The sequence below is a fragment of the Opisthocomus hoazin genome, chromosome Z, assembly GCF_030867145.1.
Source record: "Opisthocomus hoazin isolate bOpiHoa1 chromosome Z, bOpiHoa1.hap1, whole genome shotgun sequence".
NCBI classification, from domain to species: Eukaryota; Metazoa; Chordata; class Aves; order Opisthocomiformes; family Opisthocomidae; genus Opisthocomus; species Opisthocomus hoazin.
The window spans coordinates 77754578-77767093 of record NC_134454.1 but is presented as its reverse complement, the minus strand read 5'-3'; the positions used below and the strand labels follow the sequence as shown (position 1 = coordinate 77767093).

The 12516-nt window shown below is 39.3% G+C and overlaps 1 protein-coding gene across 1 annotated transcript in view; it reads right to left on the bottom strand.

Moving 5' to 3' along the window:
- Positions 1–3419: 3419 nt before the first annotated feature.
- The window catches only part of NPR3 (natriuretic peptide receptor 3), a 50255-nt gene continuing 41158 nt past the window's right edge, over positions 3420–12516 (bottom strand). Inside the window, exon 8 of the mRNA XM_075447185.1 lies at positions 3420–11007. Coding sequence (XP_075303300.1) covers positions 10896–11007 — 112 coding nt within the window. The 3' untranslated portion in view covers positions 3420–10895. The remainder of the gene's footprint in view (positions 11008–12516) is intronic.

Genomic DNA, 12516 nt, shown 5'->3' with positions numbered 1-12516 from the left:
CTTACCAGGGCTGTAACAAGCCCCAGATCATATCTTTCTTCTGTTCAGTTTGAAGAGGGATTTAAATCCACAACCCATGTTGCTGTCAGAACGGCCCTTGTGCTATAGTGTATAGTCTGTCTTCTCACTCTTTCCCTTTGAAGGCTAAATAACAATAGAAAAATTGTTCTGCTGCAGCAAAAGAAATAAGAAGTGAAAAATGCCTGCTGCAGTCTGGTAGTCTACTCATTTAGATTATGTGAAAATTTATTTTAAATACCCTTACTTGAGGCGTTTTCATTTTTTTATACAACAGTAAATGAGTTCAGCAAGACACTGGTTCACGAACAGCATTCATGTTTAGGTTATTCTCTTAGGAGGCAGAAAACTGCAGTTCTACCCCTGATCCAAATCCAGGACACTGGTTTTCCCCCAGTCATGCCACTGCTACTCCAACACTAGGCAATCGGTAGGAGGCAGAGGCACAAGGACCGCTTCTTCTGTACGTTTTGTATGGTTTAAGTGTGCTACTAGCCTGCTAGACCCCAAGGAGAAATAACCAGTTGTGAAGCTTGCTGGCTCACAGCACAGTAGCGGTTGGTCTTTGCTGATTGTTCACATGGTGAGTGCTAGAAATAGAGTAGGCTGGGGAAACTGCCTTGGTACTGTGGAAATACAGGTGGGAGAAAGGGGCTTCCATAGACATGAGCTTCCCACGTTCCCTTGTGTCCTGGACAAACATAAATCCATGGTTCCAATTTTTGACATCAGCTAGTTTCTAAACTATGTATCTATACATCTCTAAAATTTGAAAGCCGGGGTTTGTTGTGTGAGTTGAATTGCAGTATCAAGAAGTAATAAACACTGATAATTAGCCATTGCACTGCCAGAAGAAATAGCTGGACAGTGTAATTACAGAAGGGGAAATATGAATTTTTTGTTCTGAGGCAGAGGACTGAAGACCATCAAACCAACCCTAAGATGACTCAGGGAAATTTACCAAGAGTAGCATATATACACAGGGAGGCCCTTTTTGGCATTACAGACTGTAAATTATGGTTATTCCCAGGAGGCAGTTCTGTCAGTTGTACAATTACTTTTTAGTGGCAGTACTCTTTCAACGCAAGAAAACATTGGCTGAGGTTCAAGACCAAGATTTGGCTCAAATGCCACCATAATTTTTCAGAAATGTAATGAATGTTCTTCATGAAATAGTTTCCTAAGAAAGCCACAAAAATGTGTTCAGCGAGGTTACAGCGTATCTAGAATGGTATCCAAAACTTGCTGCCACTGAAGATCAATTGCCATAAGTAATTTCACCAAATGAAATTTTTACCTGTTGGACTGGCTGATACTCTGACAAAAAGATACCCGACACATTTGGATGAACTGTTTCATAGATATTGATGTATGTTTACACATACATAATTAATCACAAATATCTCAAGCATTCATTTTGAAGGATAAGCTACTAAAAAAAGAATAAAAAATCCAGTGACAGTGGAAGAAAGTCCTGCCACTGTGAAGGTAATGACATGTTGGACATGCACTAATAGCCTGAGGGTCATACACAGAACATAAATTCAGTCAATAATCTATCACGCCATATTCCCAAGCCTGAGTGAAAATTTTATTTTATTGAAGCTGATGAGACTTTTTTCCACCACTATCAATGAAGGCAAGATGTCGTCAGATTCTCCTGCTGTCTTCCCTGACAAAAGTATCCCTATAATATAGCAGCAGTAAAGCATGTATCGTTACTGATCTCAGTTCTAGCAAACTCAGAATATTAGCAAACATTAGTAAACTAATCTTTAGTTTATCTTAACTAGAATCTTCAGCTGATAGAAGAGACTGAGATGAGTCATGCAAAATGTGCACTTGTGAAAAGATCACAAAACACCTTTAGTGATTACTGCAGTTATCAGGAACAAAACGCACTACTTGTACAATTTTTTTTCTACAATGCTTTATACAGAAATACTGGAAAATCATAAAGTACTTCCAGAGAATTCCTGCTTGCAATCATATGAAGACATAAGACCGTAACCATCCAGCAAAAGCAGAAGGAATAGATAGTACCTTCTATCTGTACAATACTACTACAACTAGAAGTGTATCTCTGAGGAGACAGATTTAAAACCATCTCAATTCTAACATACATTGGGACTATCTTCTACATTTGGAAAGTTAATATTTTTGCACCTTTATTCAGACGAACAAATTGTTTGCATTAATTTCCTTATCGGCACTATTGAGTTAATTAAATTTAGTGACAAATTCAGAGATTTTCCAGTGAAAGGCATTGCAGCTAGGAAAGTAGTTCACCCTCCCCTATCTGGACAGGCCTTTCCAAGCCTCTGTTTTTACTCTTTATTTTTTTCTTTCCTACGCTGCAAAAAGCTTTTAGGTCCATAGTTAATGCAGAGGATGTTTCCATCTCTCTATCAGCTCTCCAATCAATTCTTGGTACGTGTAGTTTTGATACGACTGTGATCAGATATTTCTTCCTCACGCTCATTTCAAAGTTATTTTAGATTGTAAAGGCCTGGCATACTCTCAAGCACAAATCTTGAATTTGGCAACACTGCTACAACAGACACATGCATACAGAAACCAGAAGGCTAGACAAAACAGGATAATTTGAAGACTGTATTTAAAAGCACAGGAAAGAAACAGAATTAAATTCCCCAAATTTGATAAGATTGCTGCAAAGAAATGAACTTGTAGCTTAGCAAAATGTGTAAGTCTTGCCTCTCTGCAGGCTATAAAAATTAATGCTCACAACTTAAAGGTTCAATGCATTTAAATAATTTGGTTCCTATTTAATTGCCTTTCTAGAGGACTGATAATCAACAGAAAAAGATCCAAAGTTTCTTTATACTGATTAAAACCTTTCCCAGACCTTAAAGCGCCAAGGGGAATTTTCTTCCCAAAGAAAGGTTAGATGGATTCCCAATTTAATCAGTTACTAATCATCATTAAAATCAGGGGTTTACATGGTGTCTTAGAATCAGAATAACCCTCCTGTTATTAACTCCGTACCATCTGACAGTACCCTCTATATGACACAGACCAAGAATGTAGTAAAGGCTGGTGAGGCCCTGGCCCAGGCTGCCCAGAGAAGCTGTGGCTGCCCTGTCCCTGGCAGTGTTCAAGGCCAGGTTGGATGGGGCTCTGAGCAACCTGGTCTGGTGGAAGGTGTCCCTGCCCACGGCATGGGGGCTGGAGCAAGGTGATCTTTAAGGTCCCTTCCAACCCAAACCATTCTAGGATTCTATAATAAACAGCTGACAAAACATACCACAGAAACAGGTGGTAACATATTCCTATGTCTTTAATGGAAATATTTTGTTACAATTTAGGTTATGTGATATTCTCGCATTTTTAAAATGTGTCAAAGAAAATGCACAGAATAAAAAGTCAAAGGACACCAACGAATGTAGATATTTTAAATGACCAAGTCATGAAAGAAATAAAATACATAAAACAAATAAACAAAGGTTATATCCACAGTCATGAATACGCACTCTCCTCTACAAAAAACAACAATAAATAAATCACATTATATGCAGATACTTCTACTTACATCAGTACAATATACTGTGCAGCTTTCCATTTGTTTCTTACTAGACTGGTACTAGGATTCTCTGTTGTCCAGTATTTTTACATTAACAATGAACAGTATCACTGGAAAAGGGAACAAAGTTAACGTCCACAGTGTCTATCCTGAGTCCTCTTAGTTTTGTGGTAATTACACCCTATGCACAAGAAACACAGCAAATTCAACCCACAGGCTTCATCCTGCCACTCTACCCAAGTCTTCTCAGCACTTTCAGACCTGCACAGTCAAGAAAGACAACATTGTTACTAGTTAAATACTCAAACTAAGGGCATAGTACACCCTGAGCAGGTCCTACGCAGCACTTAAACCCCATTTAAATTCAGGTAAGGGGCCTATGTGTGATTTAAAAGGTGAATAACCTTTCTGCTGAGTCTCTGAGAAAGTAGATATTGAACAATAAGGACAGTGTACTCCGCAGAAAGAGTTTGATCCCATCCTTCGTGAAGTCAATAGTATCATCACTGGAGTATAATCAATCCCTGAGCATTTTCTCTCTTCTCTCTAACTCAAATGCACAGATATTTTCCTTGCATTCTCAACAGGTCTTTTCATCCCTTGCATCCTACACTGCAGAAGTCATCACAACATCTGCCACAAAGCTACATCAGGGAGATACTAAATATGGGAGGAAAACATTTATCATTTCATATGGCACCAAGATAAATGACCACTGATTAGTAACTGTGGTATTGGCTTTTCTGTAGTGGCTCGTTCCTCTGTCACACTGCATACTTCACAGAGAAAGAAAAGTCCAGATTATCACCAAGTATGAACCAACATAGCTGTCTGTGCTCACCATGTCTGCTAACAGTTCAGTGTAACATTAGCAAAACCTCTGTTCATAGCTTGGGGGAGGGGGGGATGAGAATTGTGTGTTCCCTGTGCATACACTTGACATTACCAAAGGAACCATTAAAATAAGATTATTTTTTTAAATACCCTTTCAGTACATTTTCTCTGCTTGCTCAAGTGTCCTTTAGAAACATTTACATGACAGAAACACCAAGCAACAGTTCACACAGAGTGGATTTTAACCTTTCAAAGATTTAACACCTAATGAATCCACATAAGATTTCTGAAGTACTATAGCTTAACACACAAACTTTAACAGTGTTCTAATATTTTACCTTTGATGCAGAGTATTAACTTAGTGGTTAGTGAGAGATTTCAAATGAACTCTAAGCCTCTCCTTTTGAAAGCTAGTTTTTTATGCTGTGAATTTGGTTTATGTCAGTTAGGAGGCATTCTGAAAGGTAAGTTTTGGAAGAAGTAATAGCATAATAAAACAGTCTATGTAATGATATACTGGACATAATTAAGTACTAGCCCAAGAAAGCCTCAAAGCTGTGGCAGCATTACCTTCTTGATCAAAACCAGCAGTAACCTCATAAAAACACCAACATTAACCTTTATCCTTTCTCCCTCTATGGGCGAGATAAATGGATAGCTGCATTTATGCCAGACTTAAGGCTTCACTGGGTCAAACCACAGTGCTTAGGTTTCCCGTGATTCTCTAGAAGAGAAAAGACACTATCAAAGTCTGCCGCACAGCTTGCTGACCCCCTTAGACAGCCACGTCTGAGGTCTCTCACAAACAGCTATTTGTTTTAATTTCAACAATCATTTTCCATCAGTCTCAGAGCTCAGACATTAAAAGGTATCTGCGAATGGAAAAAAATACAAGCCCCAAGCCATCTGAATTAATTTCTGCCTCTAAGCAGGGATATGCACAATGCAAACACTTCTATTCTTCCACTTGAACGGTTTCACACACACACAAATCTTTTTGTGCTTTCGACAGCAAGCGAGAAACGGGTGGAAGGAGAGGGGACAAACAACCCATCTGAAGGCAAAACTTTTTCCAGCGTGCTCTTAAATACATATTCCAAAAGGTAACTTTTGTATTTCTAGTTTCTAAAATGGGCTAAAACTGCCTCCTACAAAACACGCATTTGGCTGAAATTTGACCCTTCATCACTGTGAGACCAGTTACGAAGGCATGTTCCTGACAAAAGAAAAGGTAGTGTACCACTAGAAACTTTTAATTCTGTTCCCGTATGCCCTGTTTTGGGGAAGGTGGTCATTAGATTTTATGTCATTTTATAGCAACAACAATTAGGGTAAAAAAAAAAAGTGACTGGCTGACATCACCTCTCTATGCTTGGACTACTGCATTTTCTGTGAGCCCAGTGGCACACAGCAATCATTTTAACTTTCAAGGGACTGCCTCTACAACCACAGTTTACAGTGCCAGCCTTGGGTGTTTTTAAAAGGAAAGGATGTCAGCTGCAAAATCCAGATTAAACTTCAGAAAGGTTTTGGTCAATCTGATTTTTCAACTTTGCTTGGTTAAAAGACAGGCAACACCAGACAAATCTGGGCCTAGATCTGAGATAATGGCTGGTGTGGTGGTGGGCCAACACGAGGTGTGCTGACAGCTGAGCAGCACGGCAGCAATGAACAATGGCTGAAACTGCATAAAAGCCACCTCTCCGTGAAGAGGGAGCATTTCTGACTAAATGATGCAAAATGGCCATCTCTTTTAAAAGTGATTCTAAAGCTAGAGGGAAGAGCATGAAACAAACAGGGAATTCAAAAGTGTTCACCTTACTTTGGGAGAAAATGAGGAAAAATAACCTCAACTGCTTTATTTAAAGAAACAGAACAGCTACATGGCTACTCTGAAACACAGAGCAGGGTAGTGAAGGATGTGGAACTGTCTTGAGCTCCGGAAAAGGTGGACTGAATTGCCAAATAAATTTATGACCAGGACTATTAGTTTCCTGTCTTTGATGTCTATTCTTGGCTTTCCAGGAGCATTATGGCATTCATGAGGTGAAAATCACGCTGGAGCCAAGGTCAGCTAAGGCTGATGCAGCCTGTTCTACTGCAAAGCTGAGAAATTCGCTCCGAACCGCTTCAAGATGCTGAGTTTAAAGCCTGAAGACACTTCACGGAGGGCTTGAGTTTACTTCCACTGAACTGATGAGCATTTTTTTTCATCAGTTTAATGAAAGTGTGATCGCATCTCCATGCCAAAAAATGAATCAGAGATCAGCCTCCCAGTAAAACATGCTGTCAGCGAGCAAATTCTTTTTTTGTCTAGCACAAATGCTTTCAAAGCATTAACTACACCTTCATAATTCTCCATTAAAAAACAACAACATACTTTCAATGATGCAATAACGCATTTCTCAAAAACAAACTGAAAATAGATTAATAAAAGTTGTTTTCGCAAGTGAATGAATATTAGTCTTTAGTAAACTGAATTCTGGCCATGATCTTGCAATCAGAAGTTTCAGCAATAACTGAATATTCTTCGAACTCAGCTGGGTTTGGTCTTCAGTGAAGCACATCACAGAAGGAACTTGTAATTCACTGGTGATGGTAGTAGTCACAGACAACTCAGGACACACAAACCATCCATAACCAGAACTTCCAGAACTATCAATGGCCAAGGACAAAGCACTTAGGCATCTGACTCTGAAGTTGTGGATTTCAGCATACTAAGTCACAGGTACTACTGAAAGTTTTGCTTCATCTTTGTCAACTTGCAGTGGAAGTCTACGTGTTGAAGAAAAGAGGGCAGAAGGCTGGTAATTTGTCCATAGAATCTTCAAGAAGAGGATTCTGATGGGAATCAGCTATTAAGATGACAAATATTTGGTAATTTAAAAAAAGCATGAAGCCACTAGTTCAATTTCAATTTAACAGGCACAACTGCAACATCTATCAATAAATACAGGGTCTAAGGCGCCAACCTTTCTCCAATTCAAGCACATGGCAAGATTTCCTTTGGTTCAGCCATGGCCAGGATGATAGCCTTTGGTCCCTAGTGAGCAAAGCACTTAAAATATGCTCAACTTCAGCCTCTAAGTGTGTTCTAAAGTGCTGAGCTGAGTCAAGGCCCTCCTTGTGCTGCTCTGCAATACAGACGTATGTTTGTAATACAGGCAATTTGTTGAAGCCAAAAATGCAGGTTTTGAAAATTCTTTTGAGAATGAATTATTACTATTTTGATTAGATGTTGCCTCACAGAGTTTGAGGCCTAAATATTGTGGCACTGAGCTAATGCAGATGAACTAGAAAGGAAAAGTGCATCAGCTGGCAAAGAATCTCTCTGCTGAATAATCTAAACTCAAGGCAGTTTTTGATCTATGGTCAAATAGAAGACCTGGGAACTATTAGCAAGAAGCCTGTGAAAAGCAGCAAAGAAGAGCAAGTTTATGCTATACAGGAATCTATGTGAAATGTCTTAAATGATCTCTACACTTCCATGGGAAGAACGCACAGGTAAGTGTGCACCAACTTAGAAAGATTAAATCCCATTGATCTGAAATGTTCTATGTGCAAGAAACGTTCACCTTTCTTGGGAGGTGCTGCGATGTAAAGTTGTGGCTAGGCTGCCATCAGCATCCCACCAACAGACATCTCATACAAACACTTCTTGAGGTCATGATTAAAAACCCTACATAAAACTGGTGATCATAGTTGTTATATCTTTAATTAAAAAGTGACATTTAACAATACTTTTTTTTTTTCCAATATGTTTAGTTATAGTAAGATGAGGCAATAAATAGCTGTCTTAACAATTTGTTGTCCCAGCCATATCTCCTGGCTCAGATCTTCTGGTCTGACCTAACTGTGCACAGCACAGGAAAAACGCAGATCTACACTACTGTCTTGCTCTTTAACTAACTAGTGACTGTTTGTGTACTAGTTCATGCTGCAAGGCAAGTCATAACAAACATAATTTCAAAAAAAATTTATGCTTCAAATCATGCCCTCTTTTCTCCACATGTTTAAAAATTTTCCTTCCCTTTTTCTGCGGCAAAGTAGTAAAATACATAAAAGATAGTAAAAACACTGAAAGGTATATTTGCAAAACAAGAAGTAGATCAGAACTCCCTTAGAAATTATTTAAAAACCCCATACGTTAAGCATGCCCAGGGGCTAGACAAACTCAACTGCTTGAAAAAAATTCAAGAAACTAATCACTAAGTCTTTTTTCCTTCCCAACTCCACAGCAGTATGAATGCTGTTCAAGCCATTCTCTGATGTCCATGAAATAAGAAGGCTACTTCAGAAAACTGTTAATTGACCACAGTGTTACTTTGGCTAAGCACTCTGCAGAAGTCATAGAGGCCCAGATTGCGAAACAGGATGATAGAAATCTACCACATAAACAGCTGTTACAGTGAGTCCTAAAGACACCAAATCTAACTGGTCTACAGCCACCACCTATACTGGAGCTGCCCTGACAGGCAGCAAGCCCTGCCCTCTGTCTGCCTGGGACACTGGACAGTACTTCACAAGGGTGGGGTTATGCTGAGAGACAAGTGAAATGTAAGAAAAAAAAAAAAGTCCAACTAAATAGGCCATGGGGTATTTCCCCATAAACAAATAAGAGGCAGCAGAATGAAGACAGAGGCAGCTTTCACTCTTCACTCACTTCCAGCTACCCCAAGATGGTTTCTCTGAATTGGCGCTGTGGCTTCCTAGGGCCTAGAAGTTTCGTAGAACACAGGCTTCAGTGCCAGTTTTGAGATTAACTTTCAAGTCTGACTGTGACTGGTAAGACGAGAAAGTTCTGCTTAGGAAATCTGAATAGGATAAACCAAAAGATGTCACACGCTAGAACAACACTCGTAGCTGTTTTTTCCCAGACAGTATTTTTCTGGGTCTTCTTCACCATATTTGTAACACATACTGTTCATTTCCATTTGTTGACTAGAAAGCACAGAGCTCTCCTTTGTCTAGTACAAAATAGCCTGTCAGTAGCTAATTCATCACAGATTCAGTTTTGCTCCTGGTAGTCTATGGCAAAATTCCCAGGGATACTGATGGCAGCAGGATTAATGTCAGCCCTAGGGTAGTGTTTTACCACCCTGATTCCTGAAGGCAGTTTCTTGCGTGTGTAATTGTACACACATGAACAGTTAGTCTTATTGACTAGCATAGGACTATTTAACATGTAAAAAGTTCACTGTTTTCAGGATCAGGGCCATCATCACATAGACAATTCAATAACTGCATTTATATTGTTTAAATAACTATTTGAATGTTGCACACGTCTGGAGAAGAAAATGGGGCAAAGAGTCTGTTACTATCCATAAAGCCACTTCTCCTCCTCTAAATACTGGTTCTAAAACGTATTTACAGCTGTTGACTTCTCCTGCATGTTACTCCTATCACAAAAAATATGTGTTCAAAACACCCTCTCCCTTAATTTTTAATCCTACCAAAGCAAAAATAGATACTTTAATAGAAAAATACAAGATAAAAAATATCCTAAAAATAAAATGGTAGCATGGAATGTCATTTTTACACAAAAAAGATCCCCTTTTGAATTGCCTCAGCTATACACACACTTTTATATTTACAATTTTGGATGCAGTCCTGTGCTCACTGAAGTCAATGGAATTTTGCCATTGACTTCACTGGGAACAGGAGCAGGCTCTACAAGGACTGTATTTGACTCTCTGAAAAGTCATGGCAGTGGAGAGGAAAGAGCATGACAAAAGACACTGAAGACTAAGGAATCAGACAGTCCTCTCCGGAGGCCTGACTGTCTTCTCTCTCACTGTTTCACACCAGTGAAACTCCTCATCCTTCACTCGAGTTTTTCCTAACTCCCAGCATCTGAGAGGGAGAATCAGTGCTTTTGATTGTGATACTACACAAACAAGGAAAGAATGGTTTGTGTGTGTTTCCAACTACCTGACTTTCTCAGTTGAGTTAATTACACCCAAGTGCCAGTTCTCTCCCAGAATTCAACTCCATATGCTTAACTTGTATCCCCTGTAATCAATGGCAACGATTCAGCGATGCAAGATCATACCTCACATGAATCCCTTTTTTTGCTTTTGACAGCAACCAGCACCTGTGCCGGTGAAAATGTATTTGATACCCACAGGTCAAAGGCAATTAAGGAAGGCAGTGGTAGGAGCCAAAAAAAAAAAAAGCAAACAGAATGAGGCATTTCCCCATCTACTAAACCCAGATCTGCTGCCCTTAATATATGTTTTAAGAAATACTGTCTTTACATATGAAGTACATCCTATAACATCAAACTGCATCATTTTTTTTTCATGAGATGAAAGGCCATGTGGCATAATGCGATTAGTAAATCATTCCTGAGCTTCTGAAAGAAATTAAGACAAAATTACTGCTTAAAAGAGTGAGTTCTTCAAGAGCCTCTTCTTTTTACACTGATGTCTTTGGTTGTGTCCTTTTCCCTAATTCTTTTTTTTTTTGCCAGAAAGAATGGGATTCTTTTTCTTCTTCTTCTTTATGCGGCAGAAAAATGAGATCTAATGGAGTCTTCACGTAACTGCCGATGCTTCCCCATGTTACAGTCTTCCTGCCGAGTTCGTCTCTCAATAGTTATTCTGTATTTCTTTCTGCATGAAAGGAGAGGAACAGAGTGAGCAATCCTTCTCCAGCTATAGAATAACAGGACTTCCCTCATAAAGAATGCCTGTAGGGGACAGCTGGGTGCCAGTTGAAAAATGAAATGTGGCAGACTGTGAAACCCTGGTCAAAGATTAAAGCAGTTTGCCTTGAAACATTTTACCCAGGCCCAAGAATGCCTGTTAATTTCTACACGGCAGTCTCAAAGCACCAAGACACAGACGTTTGCTTCTTTGAAAATTTCTGATCTAAGTGATTAGGAAGTTTTTGTGAAGTGTCATGTGAACTGTGTCACATCACTGTTTTATACTGATCAAAGCCAAACTTCCTGCTAGTATAGGGGGGGGTGTGTGTGTGCACTTTGTTTAGAGTTCAAACAATACATCTGACTCTTTATTCAGTTGCGTTTCTCACTGAAACTATGTATTAACTAATCCTCCCATCTCCCTCCGAGAAAGCTACTATGTTTGTAATGTCAGAGGAAGCAGTATGATGAATTAAGACGAGGGATGTAGAGGATATATAAGAAAATACAATCACTCATGTATCAGACACAGTTTTTCCTGTGTGTCTTCCTCTAGGGCCTTCTGAAGAATTTTGTTATATTACCTTATACGTCAAACAAGCCCTTGACTGCCTTTCAGTTTGCCCTCTAGTACCCAAATCTCCCCCCAAAATCATAAGAAGATTCACATTTATATTTTATGCATTTATGCTTCTACTGAGTTTCAGCACCGATTTTTCAGAAGGCCATTAGTCCAGCCCCATGTGCATACAGTACTGCTTGTGCAGATGCATGACAAAAAGCTTTTATGCCAAGGAAAGCTCTGCTCCACTTGCACATGGAGCAGGAGTCACTGGTAGATATGTAGCAGCGGAAGAGTGATTTTCAGAACTTCAAGGTTTTAGTTTGGGTATCATCGCTCAACAGAAAGTGGAAACCTACAACTTCTGAAAAGATTCCCTAGACATTTGTGTCTGTACCAATAGGCTCCAAAATAACTTGAAAAACCTATGTTCTTTATTTCATTTATGTATTTTCAAGTCAGATCCTTCCACAGGTCAGAGCATGCACAGCAGCAGCTCACACACAAGGACACGTCCACATTTTAGACATGCAGTTTCTTTTCTCAAACTTTAAATCCTTTCAAAGCTACACATTAGAACTACTACCCAGATTTTTTAACGGTTTGCATGCACACTCAAAACTGATTTGCATGCTCATTTGTGGTAATTACAGATCCAAATGAGATGTAATCAGAAGGTACATACACAGTTTGAAAGGTACAGAAGCTACAGGTACTAATTACTTCCAGGCACACAACTCCTAGACCTGCATTTTCTGAAAATCTGACCCATGCATCCTGACATATTACATTTCATACGTTCATTCTAATGGTGGAATTAAGAAGCTGACCTACTCTTGCTTTGACTGGGTGCAATCAGATCTCAAGGGTGAAATTCACTCCTGTATCTTTAGATGTCTCGATGTGCAGACC